This window comes from Corvus hawaiiensis, chromosome 6, assembly GCF_020740725.1.
Source record: "Corvus hawaiiensis isolate bCorHaw1 chromosome 6, bCorHaw1.pri.cur, whole genome shotgun sequence".
Lineage (NCBI taxonomy): Eukaryota > Metazoa > Chordata > Aves > Passeriformes > Corvidae > Corvus > Corvus hawaiiensis.
Window position 1 is genome coordinate 46,476,524 of NC_063218.1, and position 22,437 is coordinate 46,498,960.

Sequence of the window (22,437 nt, forward strand, 5' to 3'; positions counted from 1 at the left end):
GGTTTTTGCAAATTGCATTTCCATTATTAAGTATCTAACAGCCATAACATTTCATATCAGACAACTTGGCACCCACTTTGAAAAGAAACATGTTATTCGAAAGCAGAAAACGAGATTAGAAATTTGCTTTTGCAGATAGAAAGCAAGTCCTGTCAGCTCATCTAATCCAGTTCCTTGGCAGTGATGCAGGCCAGCTTTCTTCACGGCATTCCTGCACGGCTGCCTCTGCCAGACGTTCCTGTCTGGACTGCTGCGCTCCCAGCGCGGCTCATGGAGCGAGCGCGGGGCCTGCCGATGGATCTGTGAACAGGCTGGCACACAGGGCTGTGTCACACCCCACTCTGACAGGGAAAAGCATCCTACACGAGTTCACTTGGGAAAGCTCATCCTCTGGTTCAGTGTCACTTTTACAAAATAGCCTGAAAGAGAAGTGAAGGGCTTTTTTTGGTTTGTTTTTCTAAAGTGCATTCAGCTTGCTAATACAGCAGGCATGCAGAATGCAAGCTACCCAACCAGCTATGAAAGAAATGGTAGAATTAACTGCTTAATTCTCTTTGCATTAGGGTAAAGCATAGGTTTTAAGATGAAGAATTCTTCAGTGAAGAATTGCTGAATATGAGGAACATCTACTACTGCCTTGTAAATTGAAAAGCAAGTTCCTAGTGTAAAGATTGGTGGGGTGATAGCCAAAGCCAAGCAGCAGTCCTGCCTCTTGTTTAGTGAGACAATCTAGTTTTAAGCTTTGTGGTTGAAGTTTGACCCAGTAAGCACATTAAATAATTACTATTTCTGTAAACTCAGGGTTTGTTCAAACCAGATTCTTCGTACTACAGAAAAGAATCCACAGAGATATTTCTTACCCTGCAGCTCATACACTAGTTTAACTGCACCAAGGAGCAACAGACTGTATCCTGAGGAATTACCAGCTTTTCCAGCCCATTCTCTACTGAGCTGCTGTAATGATCAACTAATGCATTTGCACAGAATCCTAAACCCACACAGGTGTAGGAATGGGCCTCCTTCACTTTCAGGTAAGATGAGTGTGTCTGCCTGTGCACATACCATGCACAACGATGCATTTTCTGGATGGCAGAGAACAGAGTGAAAATGTGACCCAACTTACAAGCTGATTGTGCAAGGGGAAAGTGAGAGCCCTGGGCAGGGTCGGTGCCTGTCTGGGTGTAGGTGACCTTCCCCAGCCCTGCAGCTCCAGCTGCCCTCTCTGTTTCAGCCCCTCTCTGCTGGGCCGGGCAGCACCGCAGCACACGTGCAGTGCAACGTGAAGTCACTGAATGATGAACGGTGGAAAGCGTCTGTAGCAGCCACAGAGGGGTGCAGGTGCTTGGCAGCATCTGCACTTTGATCCTGTTCACACCAGCACGCCTCAATTCTCACATCCAGTGCTCTCCGCAGAGACACTCAGACATGTTTTGCTTAAATGAAGGCACTGCACCATCTGAATCACTGTTTTTATGATACAGCAGCCCCAGTGTTTGGTAAGGATTGGGGTAGAGACCACAAGTTGACTTTAACTGCAGTGGAAAGTGTTCTCTACGGGCTGCAGCTGCTTTCTGGAGTAATGCCTCACAAACGTACCCACTTCCATGTCACTGGAACCACAATTCAGTCCTGTGTTTCTAACCCTTGCCTGCCTAGTGCAGGACACTGAACTGGGTACTCAGCAGTACCCCTAACCTCAGGGTTAAGCAGCAAGATCCGAGCATACACTTAACTTTATCCAGAAACTGTAGGAAGGCTACAAGGGAAAAGCTTCCTTTATTTCAACATTTTAATGAAATGTAATAGTTTTTCTACATGAACAAACATTTGTTTTTACTGGCAGAAGCATCTAGAAGTTCACAACTCCAAAAACAGATTTAAGAAGAAGCATCCAAACTTGTAATCTCTAAATCTTGGTTAAGTGGACTTCACCATTCCTTTGTTTCCTTGAAAGAGGTTAGTGGCTTGGGGCTGTATTTTATCCAGAAGATAAACATCTCTTGATGGTTGCACTACAGTTGGCTTCCATCCTTTACTGCCTGAAGTCCAGTTTCAAGTTTAAATTAGAGATACGTTCCACATGGCTTGCAGCACAGTGCTTTTTCCATCTCATTTCTCCAGGGGTGCATAATTCAAAAGCTTCTCGATCAGATCCACATGGGCGAGGAGCATTCTGCGGCAGCAGTATCTCTTCAAGCCAAGGGCATCCAGGGCATCTCTATTAACGAACAACAATTAAAAAACGTAACGGATGAAGTGAATCACTTGTAGGCGTTTCCTGAGCAACACAATGATTACTTTGAGCTCAGTCATAGAGGAAAAGTTGTTTGCAGTTCAAAGACAGAAACTCAGCATGTGCTGTTAATGCCCTTTTCCACTTAGTGCTGTTGACAGGGTGTTTGCCCGTTCTTGGGCTGGCCAGAGCACAGGACGTGCTGCTGCAAAGGGTCCCCGCCTGCCACAGCTTTCAGAGGGCACTGTTTTAACATGTTTCTGTAAACTGAGGATGATTCTTGCCTATTTCACAAGATAAATTTAAGATCTGAGCCACGCTAAAAAGGTGAGATATACAGAAACTAAAATAACTGAGAACGCAACCTCCCCCACACAGGGATGCTAATTCTGAGGACGGCTAAAATCCTTCCCAGCTCCCATCAGAGAAGGCACTCAGTTATACAACCTGCCCCCCCCCCCCCCCCCCCCCAAAACACAAGTAAGTACGTGCAGACTGGTCAGAAATCAGTGTTTTACAGTCTTTTCACTGAATTCCTTCCGAGTGACTGCTCCAGATTCTTATGTTTGGGTAGAGGGATGTTGAGTCATCCTAGCCTGAACCAGTGCATGTGTCTTCCATGGCTATGGCTATCAGACCTCTTAAAGATAATGATACTACCAAGATCTTTAACTCCAACCTATTAGCCATGAAGCCAGTCTGATACTCCTTCAGAATGTGACATTCATGAGACATGACTGATCTCAGGTCTTTAGATTGATATAATGCAGTGCAACAATAAAGCGTTCACTTAATTTCCTAGACCTTGTAATTCTCTTGCAGGAAGAAGCCAATGGATACTTTTCTAAAATACAAAGGACTGAAAGGAAGCTTCTGTCTAAGCTGGACCATGGTAAAAGGTTGTTTGGCTTCAAGCAGTACAGTCTAACTGCAGGAACCAACTTTCAGCAGCTTCTCTGATGTCACTCAGTCCTTGCAACTGTTGATAGTCCAGCAGGGCTGCTCATTCTAGGACAGCACCTGCAAAACTTGTTTTAGAGAAGTGTAACAACACTGTGGGGTTTTTTAAAGAACGTTTATAAATAACATCACATGATGCCTAAATTTTCCAAAACACTTGAGAACAAAAGCATCTGATGTCTGTTGATAGGTAAATTTTAAGAGCTATCTGGAGAGTTCTGAACTCTCAAATGCAGTTATCAGAGATGCAAAATACTAACGTTAATCACCATTTCCAGTCATACTATATACTTTAAGACAACTTTAGTTGTATTTGCCTTTTCCTCCAGCTTCCAAGGACTTGTGGAAAAAGAGCACTTTTAAGGGACAAACAGAAGGGTGTGGGTGTCTTTTTAACTGGTAATTCTTTAGACAAGTTTTTCCATTTTGTCCATCCATTTCTTAAGCCACCATTAACAGTGATTCCAGTACTGCAGTGTAAGAGTTTAGCTGTTTGATATCCATAAACTCGACTTCTTACAATACCATATTTGCATTAGTTTGAACAAGAACCCCAGAATCAAGCCAGTAACCACAACAATTGTTTTCAAGTGAGCATTTGTCAATGACAACACAAAACTCCCTATACAAAAGCAGAGGAATAATGACGATGGGGAAAATATTAAAATTTAATGCCTAGAATATAAGTCAGAAGCACTATCAAAACAGTCCTGGTGAACTGTAGTATGAGTGAAAAATAATTAGCAACCCATTGTATTGTAATGCTTTTAACTCCATACATGAAAGAAATGGACTTAGCTGTAAGAACTATTAGGATCCCCAACCACTTGAATGCAAACCAAATTATTTTCTTTCTACTTAACCGTTTCAACATCGCTTACATTTCTAACTTCTTTTTCACTCCTTTGAACTGCAAACAGCCATGAATTTTTTTTATTTCATACTTAAATTGATGAAAATGTAAGCATTTCTCAGGTTTCCTTCTCAAAACTTTTGAGGTAGTGTCACCATAGTTAGACTCTCCTCGGACTATTAAAAGAAACTCTGGCCATGCAAAGGATGCACAGACTTCTAACACAGAATTGTTAGGACTATCAGCGGGGTATCTAAAACAGTTAAAACTTCTCCTTTCTCCAGCAAACCAGTATTTACAAATAAGGTTAGCGATCCTGGGTTAAAATGCTTTAAGAAAAACCGCTAAACACTTCTTACACTTGTAACTTTTTTTCCTTGTCTCCCTTTAAAAAACTCATCGTGTTGGTGTCAAAGTTGGGCGTACAGAAGGGGAAGGGAAGAAACCAGCAGTAGAGAGTTACATATTTGGGGAATGTTTTGGGTACAAGGGCTGTGACTTGGCAACTTCCATACTGCTGCCCTGAAAGATTCAGTGGGGAAACAAGTACTTTGTGGCCTATTACAATTTCTAACCTTTGGTTAAATAGCCTCAGGATGTACCTGTGGTTTTTAGCCCCTCTACGGCTCTTTCGTGACGCCACGACCCTGCACTTGTGCCTCTGGCCCTACCTTAGCAGGGAGGTTGGACGACATGATCTCCAGAGCTCCCTTCCAACCCCAACAGGTCTGGGATCTTATGCACTGTGTAATCTCACCTAAGGCGAGGCGAAGAACACAGAAATAAAACCCACCCTTCCGTGTACTCCGCCTGCAGAAGGCCAAGGTAGGCTTCCCACTTGTTCCCCACTATTTTGCCGCACGTGAAGCACCTGACCGGGATGATCATTTCTGCGCTGTGGCTGCAACGACACAAACACCGCGTCAAACCCATGCGAAGCGACCAGGCACCACGCTCAGCCACAGCGCGCTCAGGGCTGCGCTGCCCCGCACCGGCCTGGCGGCGGCTGTGGGACACAGAAGCCGAGTCCTGAAGGCTCCTTGGAGGCGAGCGGTCGGTCCCGATCCCGGTCCCGCCCTCAGCCCCCCTCTCCCACCCGGCACCTCCGCGGCCCCGCGAGCGGCTCCCACTGTGCGGCTCCTCCGCTAACGATGGCCGCCGGCCGCTACCACCGTGCCTGGCCGGGGGAAACCACGCCGCCGCCGCCGGCGCGACACGCAGGGGGGCGGGTTGAACGGCCCGAGTCTCCCCTGTGGTACTTGATGGTAGCGGCTCGGGGTACGGCGTCCTCGGCGGCCCAAGAGAGCGCGCGCGTGCGGGGGGGGCGGGCTCGCGGCAGCGTTGGGCGCGCGGCGCGGTGAGTGGCAGCCGGGGCGCCCCGAGCGCTGAGCGGCGGCACCGCGACCGCCCCCGCGCCGCCTCCTCCTGCCGCGCCCGGGCGGGCACTTGTTGCATTGCGAGAGGGCTTCGGCAGCGGGCGGACTTCTCATCCTGTCCTGGCTGAGGTACCGCAGCGGGAAGCGCAACTGGTGGCTGCGGCGCGGCACTCGCCCGCCCGGTCCGGCGGAGGGGTGAAGGGTGGGCATCCTGGCGGGCCAGGGCTGAGGGACGAGCCGGGGCGCCCCGCGGCAGCCCCGCGCTCCGCTGCGCCGCGGGCAGGGGCGCCGGCGCGGTGTGTCCTTCGCTCCCCCGGGGCAGGGAACGGAGGGCGGTGGGACCCGCCGCTGTCGCCTTGTCGTGACCCTGTCAGCGCAGCATCGCGGCGTCGCCCGGGGCTGTTTGCCCGCGGGTCGGGGGCTCCCTCGGGCGGGAGGCGGCGGCACAGCCCGGCACACAGTCCGCTCCCGCTCTCGGCGCTGCGGGGCTGTGCCGCGGCTCCGCACAGCCCGGACCGGCGATGTCTCTCCGGTGGCACTCGCGCTCGAGCCTCGGCCAAGTTGCGGTGGCTGCGGATTTGCCGAGAGTTTCCAAACTCCCGGGCCAGATGGGACGCGGCGCCGTCCGGTTAACTCGCGGTGCTGCTCCGCCCTGCTGTGACCTGCGCGTGGCTGAGTTCCCGGCGGTGTGCGCTGCCCCGGGTACCGCCTGCTGTCGCGGCTGTGCCCGCACCGAGAGGAGCCTTTCGGCGGTGTCCGGCGGCCGGGGCCGCTCCCGCGGCTCGGGGGGCAGTCAGCGGCTGGCTGCGGGCAGCGCGGCCGGTCCTGCGGGGCGCCCGCGCCGGGGAGGTCTAGTGGCAGAGGATAATGCATCTTGAAACTGCTTTACTCGTATTTTGTTAATCTAAGGATTGGGGAAGCATTAGGCACGGGCTGTGTGTGCTTAGCAGAGGGAAGCGTGCTGTGATGGGTACAAACTTTGGGGACAGGTACCGCTGTTCTGGAGACTCTGGGATGAAGCGTTACTCAGTCAGTCATTATTGCTCTCTCGTTTCAGCGTTAGCGTTATGCTAATTGTCCTTGGGAGAGCAGAAATTCTCCCAAAGTGTTGTTACTTTCCTGCTAAAGTATCTGTGAGTTGATACAGTGCACAGCGCAGAGCCATTACTGTCAGGCATATAAATAATTGTGTCTTAATGCACAGCTTATATTAATACGTCTTTCGTGACTATTTTTTGAACGACTGGATTATTGACCCTCTGCACAGAAATGCCAGACCTAACATGAACCGTTAAAGAGCAAATAGTTTTCTTTTAATAAATAAGGGCTTGAGGTTGAAAGCATTTTTACAATTCTATTGCTAGTGAAAAGACAGTAATTTTTGCAGTCCCAGGGATAATTATGCACAGTTGTGAATGGAGCGAATTGAGTTGGCATGGAGGGTAGATGAACCTCCTGCGATCTCTAGATTATGATTATTACTGTTATTGTAAGCCAGTGGGAGCCAAACTGTGTCTTTCCTTTTTATGCTTTGATTTCTTTCTCTTTTTTGGGGGCTGGAGGGGGTGGGGAGTTGAGAATTTGAAGATTGTGCTTTGATGCATTTTCAGCACCAGGGCTCCAAAGTAATTTTCTTACTGAACTGTGTGGTAAAAGGCATTTGTGTTTGGAGATGGAAATTTGCAATTGAGAGTGAGAAAGAGGGGCTGGAGCTTGGCTTCATAGCCAAGCCACGTCATTAGATATAGGTTAGCATTTTATAGCTGCCTTGTAGAAATATGCTTGCTTATTTCTTAAAAACAAAACTTAACTTTAACTTTTGGATCTAGTTCACATATCTGACTTTGCTTAGCATCTCTTTTCAAAGAAAAACATACTCTGCTTGTTTGCACACCATTACCTTAACTTTTTCATGTCTTTTCTGGGTAACCTGCTTTGGCTGGGTGATGGACTTAACAAACTAATAGGTCTTTCATGGCTATAGCTGCTTTGATCCTAGAAATTGTAAAGATTTTTATGATCTATGACCTAGAGAGACTGCTATATACCGAAAACGTTCTCTGCTTAACTTGATATATTCTCTGCTTAATCTGACCATTTGCCAAACTGCAGAAGTCTGTTTAGATGAGCTGTGGGGGAATGTGCACACATGTGACTACTTGGGAATTAGTCAGTGTTTTATGGGCTGTAGCTCACGCTGATTAGGGGGACTGCAGCTTGAGCCATTTGTGGTATTGCCAGCTTTCCACTCTTGTTCAGGTGAGCTGGTACTGATGACACTCAGCTGTTAGTGTTTAGTGAAATTTGGTCTCTTCAACCATCCTTTTGAAGAGGGTGGAAAGAGTTCAAGAATTGGGTCTTTTTAAGTATCTGTTGAAGAAGAATTGCAAGAATTGAAGTCCTGTCTCCTAGAACTAATCCTAGACGTGTAGCTCTTTCTCACAGTTAAGTTCTTACCACATTTCTGATCTCCTGCCACCTTCAGCAAGCAGCAGTCCCAAAACTGCTGATTCCTTGGGCCTTCAGGTCAGCCTGCTGGTCAGAAAACCCACTGGAGCCCTCATCAGCATTAAGCAGAAGAGACTGCCCTAGAACTAATCGAGTTGAAGAAAGCTTGAAAACTGTGGGCTGCTTTCTTCATGTGCAGCTGGAGCATCTTCTGTCACGTGTGGATTTGTTGTGAGGCATTGCAGATAATACACCTGCCTTCTCCCTGTGATCTGAACAACTTCTGAAAGCTGGCAGTGTTCAGTCCCACTGTCACTGTTGGGATGAGGCTTCTTCTTGGCATTTTTTGGTGGATTTAGCCCTATAAAAAGCAGCTAGGCGTGACTGCTCCATGGCATTGTTAGTGATGTGTATGGAAATCCTTGGCGGGTGACTAAGGAGTAGACCCCGCTTCCTGTTCTCCCATCCACAAAATGCAAGAGAAAATATTGCTGCTTGTTTAAAAAACTAACAGAAATGAAGTCAGTTAAGTGACCTGACTGACTGAACTATTCCTAAAATACTTCTGTAGCTAGAGTGGCCATATGACCTCCTGCAGCTCATGCTGGCAGATTGTGTCTTTTGTGACCTTGTCTTTGTAATTAGGGCTGGAGGAGAGACTCATGAGATCTCTGCACTTGCACTGGTAGCGTGAGAAACTGGTAGCTGAGAGGTTTTTTTTACTTTGTGGGTTGCAGTAGGTCAGGTTTAGGTGTGCACCCTCACGAGTCCGGAATATTTTGACCTTTCATCGCTTTTCACCTCCTGCCATTGTTCCCCTTCTTCTGACTTTGCTTATTCTGTGTATGTGTAGATAATGACCAGAAGTGGAGACACAGGTGTTTCAAGATCTGACTTGCCAGTTGTATTCAAGGGTAGTGAATTGTTATTTAAATTGAGAACTTTCTAGGAGAACTTTCAGTGAAGGATTGTTTTAGTACTATTGATCATGATGCAGACTTCTATAAAGCTGTGGGTAGCCCTGTTGGCCCTGCTTGGAATTAAAAGCTCTCTGCCTTGTTGCTGCCCGTAGTCACTTAGAGAAAGAATACTAACAATTTTCTCTCCATCTCCACCTAACACTCAGATCCTGTGCGTGATTGCCAGAGTGCCATACTCAGTGTTTTACTCCTCAGATCCCAACGAGGCCAGAGAAGGAAGAATCCTAACAGGAAGAGACTCACATGAATTATGAAGTGAGTGGTTAAATAGGACATTAGTCAGGGACTGAAATGTGACATGGAAAGTTTAATGTATATAGATAATTTACATAGTAGTAGAGAGTCAGAGCAAGAGGGAAAGATACAAAGACAAACATGCACGATGAAGCTTGGCTGTTATTTTTTCAGGCACATTTTCCACTCCAAGTTTGCTAAATCTTGCAGATTTACTCTTGGGCTTTCTCTAGTCCTGGTTAACTACTCAGAAGTGTGTCACTCATCCTGTTCCACAGAAGGCGAAGGAAAGTGGCTCCCTCTGGAGCTAGCTAGTGTGTCTTTGGAAGTCCTCCTTTCCCTTCTAAAGCATGAAGGTTTAAGGAGCAAAGAGTGAGACGGAATATAGATTTGTTTTCTCCTTGATTTTTTTTTTTTTTTTTTTTTTGGTTTTGTTTTAGTGAGTGACTTTCTTCCCCCAGCCGCACAATGCAATTGGATGTAGTGATGTGATTGTGGGGAGGTGGAGAAGGCCTCCTGTCAAGGAGAGGCAGGGATGATGGAAGCAGGAAAGACTTGTCTGCTGTGTAGAGCTCTGTGTTGTTAGTTGCCCCACACACTGTTTAAGAGCTGCTCAGGCCCCTGGATTTAGCGAAACAAATACTGAAGCTGCTAAGCAAGGAGAAATGAGGAGAAATCTCTCTAAGCTGGGGATGTGACTGCAGCTCTACTGTAATACCACACAAGCCTGATGCTGCTGATTTCATTAAAAGCAACATTTGGGGCCTCAAAGCAGGTTTTAATACTTGCTATATGTTTTTTTTTAAATATGCTGACCTTATCTAGTAAGCCTGTAATATTTGTTGCAATGAAGAACAGCTGCTGCATAAATACATATATAATATCAGTTGCCAATTCTGTAAGCTGTGCTGAGACTGTGACTTGTTTGAAGTGGGGTTGCTATTAAAAGGCAGGTGGCAAGATGTTTATTTTGCACCTTGTTAATTGCTTGTTTTTCCTGCTGTAATTGGCTTCCTAGTGGGGGCAGAATGCACTTGGTTTTGCACACAAAGCTTCATTAGTGACAACTGGTGGAAAGGATTCAGAGGGTGGGATTTAGATGAAATATATATACATGTAGAGTAACAGATGTCCCTGCTAAATAGAGTATGTGAGGAAGTCCCATAGATGCATCCAAAAATGCAAATGTTTTGCCATAAAACTATTTAAGATGTTCCAGTGTTAGGCATAAAGATCACTGCCTCTTACTTGAGAAGGGGGCAGAGCTGTTGTTACTTACGTTATTTTTGTGGGGCAGAGATTTTGTTCTGCTTCACTGGACAGGAGTTAGGATGCTGGGATGGTGTTCTGTGCTCGGGACTCTGACTGCATCCAGGTATTCATAAAGATATCTTTGATGCTCTCTGTGGCATATTTAGGGGTTGCTCCTGCCAGCAAACTGGGAGGAGATGGTGAGCACTGGTGGTCTTCTGTAACTTTCTAAGATTTATGGAGCTGTCCCTGCCTCTTATGAATGTTAGAGCTGTTCCACTGGGCCCTTGGAGGGAGAGCATTGCTATGGAGAAGCATAGCTGGACCATCCACGATCCCAGCTGTGCTTACAAGTGAGAGCTGAGGTGATGTTCCGGCTAGGGATGGATGCTCCACAAAGGCAGTTCTTCTTTCAGTAATGAATTTTTTTTAATGTGGTGTAAGAGAGTGGTCTGAGAGTCATCAGGATGGTCATCTGACATCATTGTGTCTGAGGCCATGAATAGATTTTTGTGCTGTTCAGTTTAATATGCTCTTGTTCCTGTAGAGGTTGCTGTAAGTGAAAGGTGAGTGTACTTGAGTGTGTGTATGTATGTACATGTATATAAAATTAATAATGAAAGGGTGATATGGCTCTTCATGGAAATGAAGCCCTCCTGCCCCCTCCTTTAAAAAAAAAAAAAAAAGCACTGTGATGGGATTGAAAAATATACCTATTCCCTATTTTTCTGCTTCCTCATACATTATGCCAGTATTTAACTAGTGTAAGACTGGATTTACCTGTCATGTTTCTTCTCAGTAAGGTGACTTCAAGGCAAAAGTATTGCAAGTCTTGGATTGACATATTTTATAAGAAAAAGTCTTTATTACATGAATATATCACAGCCTAATTGACTGTTTCATGTTGAATGGGGAGAGTAATATCCTGAGGCAGCATTTTAATCAGAAAGATCACAAGGCTGCCCATCAGCTCTGCTCTTCCATGTATGTGTCCTCAGATGACAAAATAATCCCCTTTCTTGGGATAATGCTTCTAATTTCTGCAGAATCTTTTTTCCCCCAGAGTGAAGAATTGACTGTGTAGTTGAGGTGAGGCCAGGACTTGTCAATTGTTAATGCTTGAAGGGAGGAGCCTCAAGGTGGTGGTGTTCCATGGTGAGAGGACTGTGTATTCTCACTGAGCTCATGGATGTGCTTTTGTCTCTGATATGCCTCCTGCCTTTGGCTAGGAACCCTTTTCTCTGGGTGTATACACAGGTTTATACATCAGGGTTTATCTCTAAAGAGTAGTACTTTACCATGGCATAATATGAGCTTCTGAACTCCAGTGAAAAGGAATGGGGGGGAAATGTTCTAACTTCTTTTTAAGTCTTGTCTCTGAGGTTCTCATAAGTGGTGATGGATGTATTTGGAGCACAGGATTAAAGAGCAGGCTCTACTGAAGGCTGTGCTTTGGGCCTTTGGAGGATGCTTATGTCTGTATTAAAACTTGATGCTTGGACTTTTTTTTCCATTTGTCTTCTGGCCAGTCTTGCACCTTGCAAGCCTTCGTGGGTGTGGGAATAGAAAGTGGTTGTTATAGGCAGGAGCAAAGATCCATCTTGCTGAGTACCTTATCTCTTGACAGCGGCCAGCAGTGGCTGCTTAAGGCAGCAGGTAAACTTAAAGCAAGTGTGGAGAAGTAATGAAGTGGGATGCTTGCATTTTGTGTTCCATGTAAGTCTGTGTCTGTAATCTAGTTCCAGAACTGGGCAAGTAGGGAAGAAAATGTATTTTTTCTGATTGAAACAACTTCTTCAGCTTGGGCATGTCAGCATGTTGTGTCCAGATTAAGGTGTGCTAGATGAATGCTGGAGGTCTTAAACCATTTTCAAAGCTGCCTCTGCTATGCACTGTATTCTGGTGAAAGACAGCTATTTCTGGAAAAGTCCCTGTTGGTGTGCAGAGCCTGAGACCTCCCAGGGTACAGGCCTTCCAGCATGGATGTGGGGAAGATGATGGAGTTGCTGCATTGGGTATGATGTTATCACTCAGCAGAGTGGGCTGCTGTGCACCTATCACAATGACATCCACAGGGAATCCTCCATTGCTTTGTTTATTGAGCTGCTGTTTTTAAAATTAAAAACAGCCAAATGTTTCATAAAATATTAAAAGGTGCTGCTTTAGTGCCTCTCATCAGATTAAGTATGTCACTTTCTATGTCCTTAGGGTGATGAAGCCCATCAGCTTGGTCGTTCTGTCACCTTAAGCATGCATTAAGGTGACATGCTTCATCTCACAAGGGGTGCTGAAGCTATCGCACTGCAGAACTGGGAACCGTAGGGGTCCTGCACTTCAGCTGTGGATTCTCAAATGAAATTTTGCAGAAGTAATACAGTTTGCTTTGTACGAGTGAATTCCTTTTTGTTAGGGAAATGCTTTTTTGAGCAAAAATATTGAGGTGATACGGTGGTAGACACATGCACAGTGACTGCGCTGCAGGAAAGAAAGAAATTGCGGCATGTTTTATATGAAAGACCAAATACTGTGGCGTTTGAATGGGTAAAGGAGAGAGGCCTGTACATTCCTCAAACACTTTTTATGAATATGGATTTTGAAGTTGTTTTGCTTGCAGGTGAATTTCTTTTTTATTCAAGAGCCAGTTCTAACATTTTAATCAACAGTGTGGCGCTGGTGTAGCAGAGCATTGGGAAGCTGGGGGGTGTGGTAGCCCCTGGTCTGAGTGAGGGTCTCCAGCTTGCTGCAGAGAAGCCCTGAGGGCTGCACAGTGGTGGAACACAGCGTGGTGGAGCTGGGACCGAGCTGTGGGGGGCTTGCTTTCACTGAGTTTTCCATCATCTCTCACCTCTACCCAGCAGTTCATCGCTCTCTGGCATTTGTATAGTGTTTGGGAATGCTGCACCATACCAGGTTAAATAGTCTAGAAGGTCTAATAAATTCAGGATACCGGACCAATTTGACTTCTGATTTTCCTGGATTTGGGTTGTGTTGCCTCTTTAAGCTCAGTCAGTCATGGCACATGTGGTGTGGTTACTCTGGCGTTCCCGCTGTGCACAGCAAAGTCACACCCGTGTGCACATCAGGGAGCACTTACTCAGGAGTCTGCTCTGAAGGGCAGCGGCTCCTTTGTCTGATCTGATACTGCTGCTGCTGCTTCGCTTGGTCGTGGTGTGAGGGAATAATAAAGTACAGCCTTCAATCATACGACCTGATCAGAGGGGGTTGTCTGTGGTGATTGATAAGTCCTGCTGGAACAATAGGCTGCTTGAGCTGTGCCCAGGGACTGCTGGGTTTGGTTGGGGTTTTGCATTAATTTTTGGCCTAAGTAAAAAGAGCTGTGAGATCAAGGTTGCAGTTTTGTTTGCAGCTTGCCTTCAAACCTAAAAATCCTGCCTGATCTAAAAGGATACTTTACTGTATATCTCTGCTCTCCCAAAAACTATCTGGAGAGCACTTTGGCCCTCTCCTTTAGGATATGCTGAGTATTTTAGGCACTCCCAGATTATTTTGTTTCCTTAAGTTTGCTCTCTTCAAAATGGGCATAAACAAAGACATCTTTTCATATTTCACCCGTGTATCCACCTGACCTGATGAGTGACATGCTGAGAGCATGGACTTGGGTTCTTTACCCTGGGATGTCCCCCCAGTCATGGCTTTTTCCTAAAAGCCCCTGTATGACCTTGTCAAGCTGCTTTGCTTCTTTTCTTGATTTATCACATTTGCCATTCTCAGTAGAGAAGCTAAAAAGCTTAATATTAAGAAAATGCCTGTATCCTGTGAAAGATAGCTTTTTCTGTTGGTACTGAGAAGCCTTGGAAGATGGATGTGTGTATAAATTCTGTTTAGCTCTGTAGTGCAGCCGTTTATCTGCAATATGGGTGAACTTAGCCATGGGCAGTGTTACACAAAGGATGCCACCTGTCTTCAGTGGGGCCACAGGTGTGTTTGGGTCTATTTGCGTTTCTGCAAAGGAGAGGTGTTTTTCTGCTTCTCTGTTGAGTAACATCCACAGTGTGAGGGGTCAGTTTAAAGCAGAAGTGATTGATCTTCTTAAAACACTTGCTGAACAAATACGTTTTTCCTTCTGTTCTGCAAAACAAAATGGTATGTGGGTGAAAGAATGGCTTTCACCCCGGCACATGTGCAGCCACTTTATGGATCAAAGAACAGTCTTTGGAGCACAGAAGAGCTATTGCTGTGTAGAGAAGTGCCAGCATGGTGCCCTATTTCCAGCATTCTTAACTTCAGTCGTGGTGGTAGTGGGCTGGAGCTGTGCTGCAGCGGCTTTGCTTGTACTGCTACTGTTGTTTGCGCATTCTGCCTTTGTCACGGAATCAGGACATCTGGAGGAAAGGGATTCTGGGATGACTAGGACTTCTTTGTCACACACAAGAGAATTTCGTACTTGGAGAATGGATAATAGAATGCCTTTATAGCAGAAAGCGAGAACTGCCCAGAACATCTTGATCCCCTGCTAGAGGTGAGGACACAGAGAGTTACACTCAGAAGTAGAAGAGGAGCTTTCTTCATCTAGCTGCAGTGTTAGGCTTTCTGAAATTTGTCTGTGATCTCTTACTGTTCTATTGAGGTTTTGTGTTTCTTTGCTTTCTCTGTCAGTAAATGACCATTTCATTTTGGCAGTGCCCTACTGTTCAAATTATAGTTGGGGCCAGTTTATTGTGGATCTGTTTAGCATCAGTTTTATTGCTTGCCTGCGTTCCTGCTCTGCTGTGGGATTGTCATTGCAGTGCCTTTTGGGTATCCTCTTTTTGCTGTCACTGGCATGACTCCTAGGGCTTGAAAAGCTGTTTGAGGATTCCTCTGGGAGCCTAAGGGCCTTATTGGAAGGAAGTCAAATTCTCCTAAGTTTCCGAGAAAGCTGTCATAAGCCTTGTGGCTGCTGGGTTATCGCCAAGGCCTTAATTCATGGGACACACGATAAGCCATTGCTGGACAATATTGGTTTCAGGTTCTTTTGTATTGTATTATGAAAGGAGAACCAGTTCTGGGCCATTGTTTTAGCCAGTGTAAGAACACACAAGATTTTCTGTAAGAAAGTATTTACAGTTTATTAAGCCTTGTCTTCTGGCTTTTTTCTTTCCCTTGCTAGAGTTCTTTCTCTGTGCACCCAGTTCACCTTTGCAGGTTTCAGTCCTAGCCAGGAATCATCCAAAGTCAGACTTGACTGCTTTTGCACCTTGTGGCTTTTGGCAATGGAAGCCTCACTGACCATACATGGAAGTCATTCTGAAGGGGAGTGCTGCTGTGGGTGAGCCAGCTGTCCTTTACTGCTGTCCAAGGTGTTTGTTACAGTGAGAAAAATGGCTTTGATGACCCCTCCTGATGGTATTTCCTTATAGGTATGTAGCTTGTTCTTTTGGCAGGCTTTTGATTAAGTTAGAGTTGCTCTGGCCCTTCATATTCGCTCCACATTTTCAAGGCATTTGGTACTTAGTTGTCCCCTTACCTGCCTCTGCAGTGAAAGGGGTGGAAGTCAGAGCTAGCTTATTTGCCTCATGGAGTTTCCTTTTGCTGCTGACTCATGGCTGTGTCCTGCTCATGGTGGACAGTGTTTGGTACAACCAAATTTTGAATAGCTAATGATGAAGTTTTAATTTCACATGGGCAAGCAGTACTCCACCCAAAGAGCTTTCATTCTGTCCTGGTGGAATTTTCTGGTTTTAGTTTAGTCCCACTGCCCTACACTCTACCCATGGGGTAAGAAATGGGTGGATTAAAAAGTTATCCAGAAGAGTATTGAAATGTCATGAATGTGCCTTCAAAGTAATTTCGAATACTTAAATTCAAAATGAAATGTGTCAGTGTGTTGAAACTGTTTGATACATCTTTCTGTTTGGGACTGAGCTGGGATGGAATCCAAACCAAGCCATGAAAGATCCCTGGAGGGAAAAGTGCAATGCAAATTGGAGGTAGAAAAGTCAGTCTGAGCTTTGGTTTGGCTTTACTCTTTGTAGTCTCTGAATGTGTGCCAGCTATGGATGAACAGCAGTAGGACAAATATTTAGGTGCTGCTGTACAGCCTATGGAAGTTTTATTCACTGGCACACTTTACCAGATCTGAAAAATTGTGTTTCTGTCAGAACCCACACCACTTAATTTCAGCACAGTGTTCTGCCAGCCCTGAAACGTGTCTATATTTGCTTCTAGAGAGCTTGCTCAGATGCAGGGCTTGGTTCCATCTATTTCTCTGTTTTCTTGGCTTGCCTTCTGCAGATAAGATAATAGTAATAATAAAAAGCCCCAGAAAAATGCTCTCCAAAGTGCTGCTATTGCAGCTGATACTCTGATGGTTTTAGCAGTCATTTAAGTTGTTTGGAGTTTTCTTTCCTTTTTTTTTTTAATTTTTATTTGGAGCTTCTTGTTTTGATTTGCCATATGTGAGGATTTACATATGATGGTGCTGCCGTAGAGCTAAGCATTTGGTGAGCTGCATGGATGTTGTGGCAAACAGGACCTGTTTCTGAGCCACAGTTTGGAAGAGCTGGTGTGCAAGGGACTCACTGAAACCTGTAAGTATTGTGGAGAAAAAAGGTTTTTTGAAATCAAATATGCCAAGCTTGCCTGAGTGTTGAGTCTTAAGGGTCAGAGTGGACACAACAAATTTGAGGGACTGGGAAACGAAGAAGTTAGTGAGGTTGCAAAAAGCCAGGCGGGTGTTTTGTACCTGTGAATGCAAGTGCATGCCTCTGTGCAGGTGATGAGAGCAGAGTGTGCCTGTTGGTATTTCTAGATTTACTGTGGAACAGTTTGAATTGCCACAGATGCACAGAAAGCTGTTGCTCACTAGTTTGGCCTTGATTTGTCAGCAAGGATTGATGAATTGGGATGAATCTGTTAGGCTCTATGCAGCACCCAGCCTAAAACTTGTCCAAGTGGTGTGGACTGGACAGGGTGTAACAAGGAGAAAATGATGTCAACAGGGTGGGAAAATCCTCCTGTGACTTTATAGGGCAGACTGCTGTGGAAGTCTAAGAGAATGGGGAGATGATAGCCATGAAGGGGGTCAAAACAGGCTTTTACTTTGATGTAGCAGCACACAGATGATGAGTATGGAAGGTTGAAAATTCTGGCTGTAGATGCCTTGGTTCATCTTCTGAAGGCAAAGGTCTCTGTTGAACGGTTTCCTTCTCAGACAGGGTGTGTGCAATGACTGTGTGAGATGTATGAATGTGTTATGACTGTATGAGGTACATGTGCAAAGTTGCCTTTCACAGTGTCCTGCTGCTGCAGGGTGGATCCAACTGGCTCTCCTTCTCTGCTCATGCCAATGAAAATAAATTGCCCCATCGTAAGTTGTGAGGAAAGCAGTGTTCTGTCATCCTGTGTATAAGGCCACCAGCCAGTAGTGTCAGAAACAAAGCCAGCCTTTCCTGTGGTGTTGGACGCTGCTTCTAGGCAGGTCAGAGAGCCAGCTGGGCAGGGAGGTAGCAAAGCTGTCACTTCTGCAGTCTTCTTATTCATGGCTGCTGAAAGGAGCTCTTCTCTGAACAGTGGGCAGCGTGTGCTTTTCCTGACCCTTTCCTCTCCCTCCATCCCCTGATTATGTAAGACAGCCCTGTTGCTCCTGCCAGAGAAGGTGCTGTTGACTTTTGCAGTTCATGGAAGAGAAGAGGCGTTGCACATACGATATTTTGATCCAGACACTTTTCATGCCCCTCCCATTTAATTTCATTTCTGTTTTCTCTCTTTAAAAACTTCACAGAGAAAACGACGATACTTTAATGACACAGGAGGAGGAAGGGAAAAGAAGGAGCCTTCTCTCTTAATTTTATTGTTGCTTATGTATGTCACTGATGAAGTCGAGTGTGTGAGCGGCAGTGTCTCTCTGCACAGTGGTGTGGAACAAGTGCCTCAAATCTGAGTTATAGGGGGATAGCTGAGAGCGGGGTCATGGGCAGGGCTGAGGAGAGGCAAATACTGAAAGCTGGAGCTGGGAGCAACTGAGAGAAGGGGGCTACAGCTGGCCTAGTTCTGTCCACTGCCTGTTTGGTCTTATTTTATTTTTGCCAATTCAATAGCAGAGGGCAGGAGCAGATACTGAGGGTGATTTAAGGGGGCTAGCTGCCTTCTGCTTGCAAGAGGACCTCAAGCCTTCCAAGCTTGTTTGTGCTCTCGTTTCATGCTAGTCATGCTGTTCTCAGTGATCAGCCTTGCCTGCCCCTGTTTTCTCAGGTTTATACAGCTGCTCTATCTCGAGTTTTCCTGCATTGCTGGAGATGTTTCCCTCACTTCTTCTCTGTGTGTTTAGGGCCAGGAATATTGGAACATAAAATCTCCCTTTGCTGTTTTCTTTGTCATCGGTATGCCATGATCAGCTTGTGTTCTGAGAACACCTATGGTTATCAGTAATATTCACGAGTAGGTCAAACCTCTGCTAAAACAGGGCTTATTTTATGAGATGTGTGGTGCGGGGCAGAAAGTGAGCTGCCAGCAATTCAGTGTAAGGAGCTATGGCTCGAGTCCAGGTTGTGCTGCCATGTTGCATCTGCTTGGCTGGTCCGTGTCCTGTTTGATGCCTTTGTTGTTTCCCCTGAGCATCTGAGTTGATTGAGCACGAGTGAGTCACTGCAGTGTTTCTGGGTTACTAGTGCTGTTGCATTTCTGAGCTTTCTGCCAGGGAATGAAACTGTTCTGAAGTCTCTTATGTAGAATGATCACAGTAAGATCACCCACTCATGCACTTGACCTGTTACTTTTTCCTTGGTATGATGTTGCTATTTCCAAAAAGCACTGTTTTCTTAGAAAAATTACAATCCAATTATTTAAAAAAAAAAAAGTTGTCTTTGCTGGAAATTGGCATTTGGGTGAAGGTTGCATTTATTTCTGTGCATGTGGTATGGGTTGTCAGCAAAGTTTATTGTGCTGTTTTCCAGAAGGAGCTACAAAGCAGCTTAAAACATGGATTTCTGTGTTTCTCTGGAGAGTGCATTTACTTTTATCCAAATTGAGCATTGCTACTCAGATTTAACAATAGTGCAGGCAAAGTAAGGGAGCATAATATTAATCCTATCTAGTTGACCCTGTGTAGTTCAGCTGTTCCTAATACACACCACTGAATTGATGGGTCTAAAATAAAAGGTGCAGAGATGCTAATGTGTAGATGATGACTTCCATCCCTCTCCATTTACATTAGAGGAAGCTGACTGTGGTGATCTGCCTAACTTGGGTATTTCGTGAGTGCCTAAAACTGGATGGAATCGAATGTAGTGTTGGAGAGCAGTGCATGGGAGGCCCATTGTGCATGTCACCATCTGCAGCTCTGCTGCTACTTGGGTTAAAGAAAACTCTGCTTATACTTCTGTAGAGCTACTAAAAGCTGGTTTTGAGTCAGATCTGTTTCTCTTATCTTTTTTCTAGTACAGTGTTTTTGTAGTCCTATGCTGCTAGTGATGTGAAGAAGGATGCCTTTTGTTTTGCATGTATATCTTGACTAGTTGTTGTTGGGCCATTAAATCTCCTTTAAGTCAGGAAGCATAGCTGCTGCTGGAAATGTTAGCAGCTCAACAAGCAGCATTTAGCTGACACTTGACCTTCAGTGTGGCATGGCACTTGCCTCTATCTCAGACTGCAGGTAATGATTACCGAAACTCAGCCAGAGACCTCAAATAAGGCAGAGTCTTGACCACAGAGACTTTCTTAAGAAAGGCCAGAGGATGTCGGTAACATCTACAGCTTAAAGACAATGTATAGTGTGAAACCTTGCTAATTCCTTCTTTCCCTGCACTTTCTTGCTGTTTGTCACTTGTTCAGAATCAGGTCTTCCTCCTAGACTTTCTTATCTATTCCCACACCCAGTCTGAGAACTGGAGATGAGCAGAGAAGCATCGCGTCAGCCCAAGGTTGTACAAAATAAACCAACTGAGGAGATGCTTTCCTTAACCCTCCCACTCACTACATGTGCTTGTGATGTACCAGTCAACCACTGGGTGTCTCTGGGCCACACACAGCTCCAGGCAACATCTAGTCCCTAGAAAGCTGGCACTGGTTCCTCTTGTTTTGGTTTGTGGCTGCAGTTTTGTTCTTGTTTTGAAGGGCATCGTGTTCCTTTCTAGGCTGCCCACTCAGAATGTGGCTTCCCCACTCCTGATCATGGAGTGGGGTGCACTCTGTGGTAAGGCAGCATTCTGGATTGGCAGTAATTGCTGTTCAAAGGACAGCAAATTCTCCAGCCTGATTTTGTTCTGTTGCTGTTTCTGAACACCATACCTCTTATTGCACTGGGCTGTGTGGAGGTCTAGAGGAGGAGAATGTTGCACAGCTGCTTTGCTACCTTTCCCTTCTTCCCTTAGTTGTGACAAGCTTACTCTTGCATGCACACCCAAGTAGATAATTAATCTGTCTCTCAACAGGGCTCTGCTCGCTATAGTATTTTCTTCAGTTCCATGGAAAAAGTTAGTTTTTCATGATGATGCTGAATGGGTGAAAGGCAGCCTATTCTTTACTTCAAAAATGCAGTGATAGAAGGTAAAGCTTTCATTAAACATGCCTGGCTGAATTTATATACTTAAGTATCTGAACTGTAGCTAATATATTTTGAAAGACAAGGAAAGAAACACAGCTTTTTAATAGCCAGCATTTTGTGTTTGAATGGTTAATCAGTAGTACAGAAAAATAATTTAATTAATTCTTTCATAGACTTAGTCCAGAAAAAAAATCCAAAATATTAATGCCTGTTGCAGTAGGATAGTTCTCCTTTCCATCTTACAGCCATTTAGGGTTGATGTCTCTGTGGTTTTCGGGTGATGGTATCCATGTTGCAGCTTTTTTTGGTGGTGAAACAGCTGACCTGTACCAGGAGCTCTTTCCTGCTGTCTTGGTTTTGAGTTGGTACCTGGTTATGCTGAGTGGTGCTTTGTCATTAAATAGATAAACTCACCAGCAGTGGGATGCATTGTTTGGTTCCAGCACTTCCCTATGTGCCCTTTGCATAGAGGGTAGGGTAGGATTTTGCTGGTCTCAGGCTGGGATTCGAGCCTACCCGAGGTGGGTATTGGTAAGTTTTGGGGGCGCTTTGCTGTGGAATGTCTGGTAGAACAAGCGCTGGAGCTGGGACTAACTGATCTTACAGATTTGTAGCAGTGATTGAAGTAAGATGAGCAAAGGTGGGTATGTTGTGTTCAAGACTGAATAATATCAGTAACTTTTTTTTTCTGAATTGGTTTGATGGCAGCACTCAAATACTGCAGTGGATAGAAAGAACATGCTGCACATAAGCTGCTGGTAATAACTTGCTATAGCATTCAGAGCAGCATGCTTTACATTTGCATGGGAGCTGAAAGTTCTCACTGTACAGACATAAAATAATTCTGGTCGGCTGCTTGTGTACAGGGCTTAGCCTTGCAACAACATAAACTACAGCTCTGTCCATAAATTAAGCACTTAGTTGCCAAAGATTCATTACCAGCTTGGTTACAAGCTGCTGTGTAGAGACAGCCATAGTGTTTGGCTTGGATAAACACCCTGCTTCTGGATATCTGAGAGGGGTGGTTCTGTGCTTGCCCAGATCATTTGGATGTAGGGTAGCGGTTCACAGTCTGTGGCAGAAGACCAGGAGCTGGCAATCATAACAGTGCTGTAGGTTTCCATACTATGGAGTCAAAAGAGGATGTCTGACCAAGTAGGATGGGGTACCCAGGACTTTTGGAACAGTCAGGGTTGAAAACCATAAATCCAGTAATTGTATTGCAATTAAAAAAATTATGTTTATAAATCTGCCCCTTGTCTTGCCTTGGATACTGTCAATGCTCAACCACATGCAGGCAGAAATATGAGTTACAAGACCTGACATTGGTTTCTGTTTATTCCTCCTCCATTTTCAGTCTATAGAAATTATTTCAGTTCCATGGAGGCAGAAACTTGTGTTTTATTGGCACCAATCCATGTGGCTGTGTAGCTGTATTTGGGAAGGAAGGGTCATGCTGCTGTATTTTCCTGTCACCAGTGTGTCTCAAATAAAGGACTGATTTGCTGTTGGAAGGTGCTACATAAACTTTTTTTGTTTAAGTAGTTGAAAATGCCATATCATGGCAAAGAATGTTTATCACAAAAACAAAACATTCCTTGTATCACCTGCCGTGTAAC

The 22,437-nt window shown here is 45.2% G+C and overlaps 2 protein-coding genes across 4 annotated transcripts in view; one reads left to right on the top strand and one right to left on the bottom strand.

Annotated features, from left to right (window-relative positions):
- Positions 1–1,757: 1,757 nt before the first annotated feature.
- On the bottom strand, positions 1,758–5,241 carry POLR2L (RNA polymerase II, I and III subunit L). 3 transcript variants are annotated; one of them, XM_048305955.1, is made up of 3 exons: positions 5,150–5,241; positions 4,840–4,947; positions 1,758–2,218 (listed from the first exon to the last, which is right to left on the bottom strand). In XM_048305955.1, the coding sequence occupies exons 2-3, from the start codon at positions 4,932–4,934 to the stop codon at positions 2,110–2,112; spliced, it is 204 nt and encodes a 67-aa protein (XP_048161912.1). In that variant the 5' UTR covers positions 4,935–4,947; positions 5,150–5,241; the 3' UTR covers positions 1,758–2,109. The 3 variants fall into 3 exon arrangements, with proteins under 3 accessions (XP_048161912.1, XP_048161911.1, XP_048161913.1); XM_048305954.1 differs by having other exon boundaries at positions 5,143–5,226; XM_048305956.1 differs by lacking the exon at positions 5,150–5,241 and adding an exon at positions 5,039–5,096.
- A 183-nt stretch (positions 5,242–5,424) lies between these two features.
- The window catches only part of TSPAN4 (tetraspanin 4), a 436,626-nt gene continuing 419,613 nt past the window's right edge, over positions 5,425–22,437 (top strand). Inside the window, exon 1 of the mRNA XM_048305953.1 lies at positions 5,425–5,551. The gene's annotated coding sequence lies outside the window, so the exon portion shown is untranslated. The remainder of the gene's footprint in view (positions 5,552–22,437) is intronic.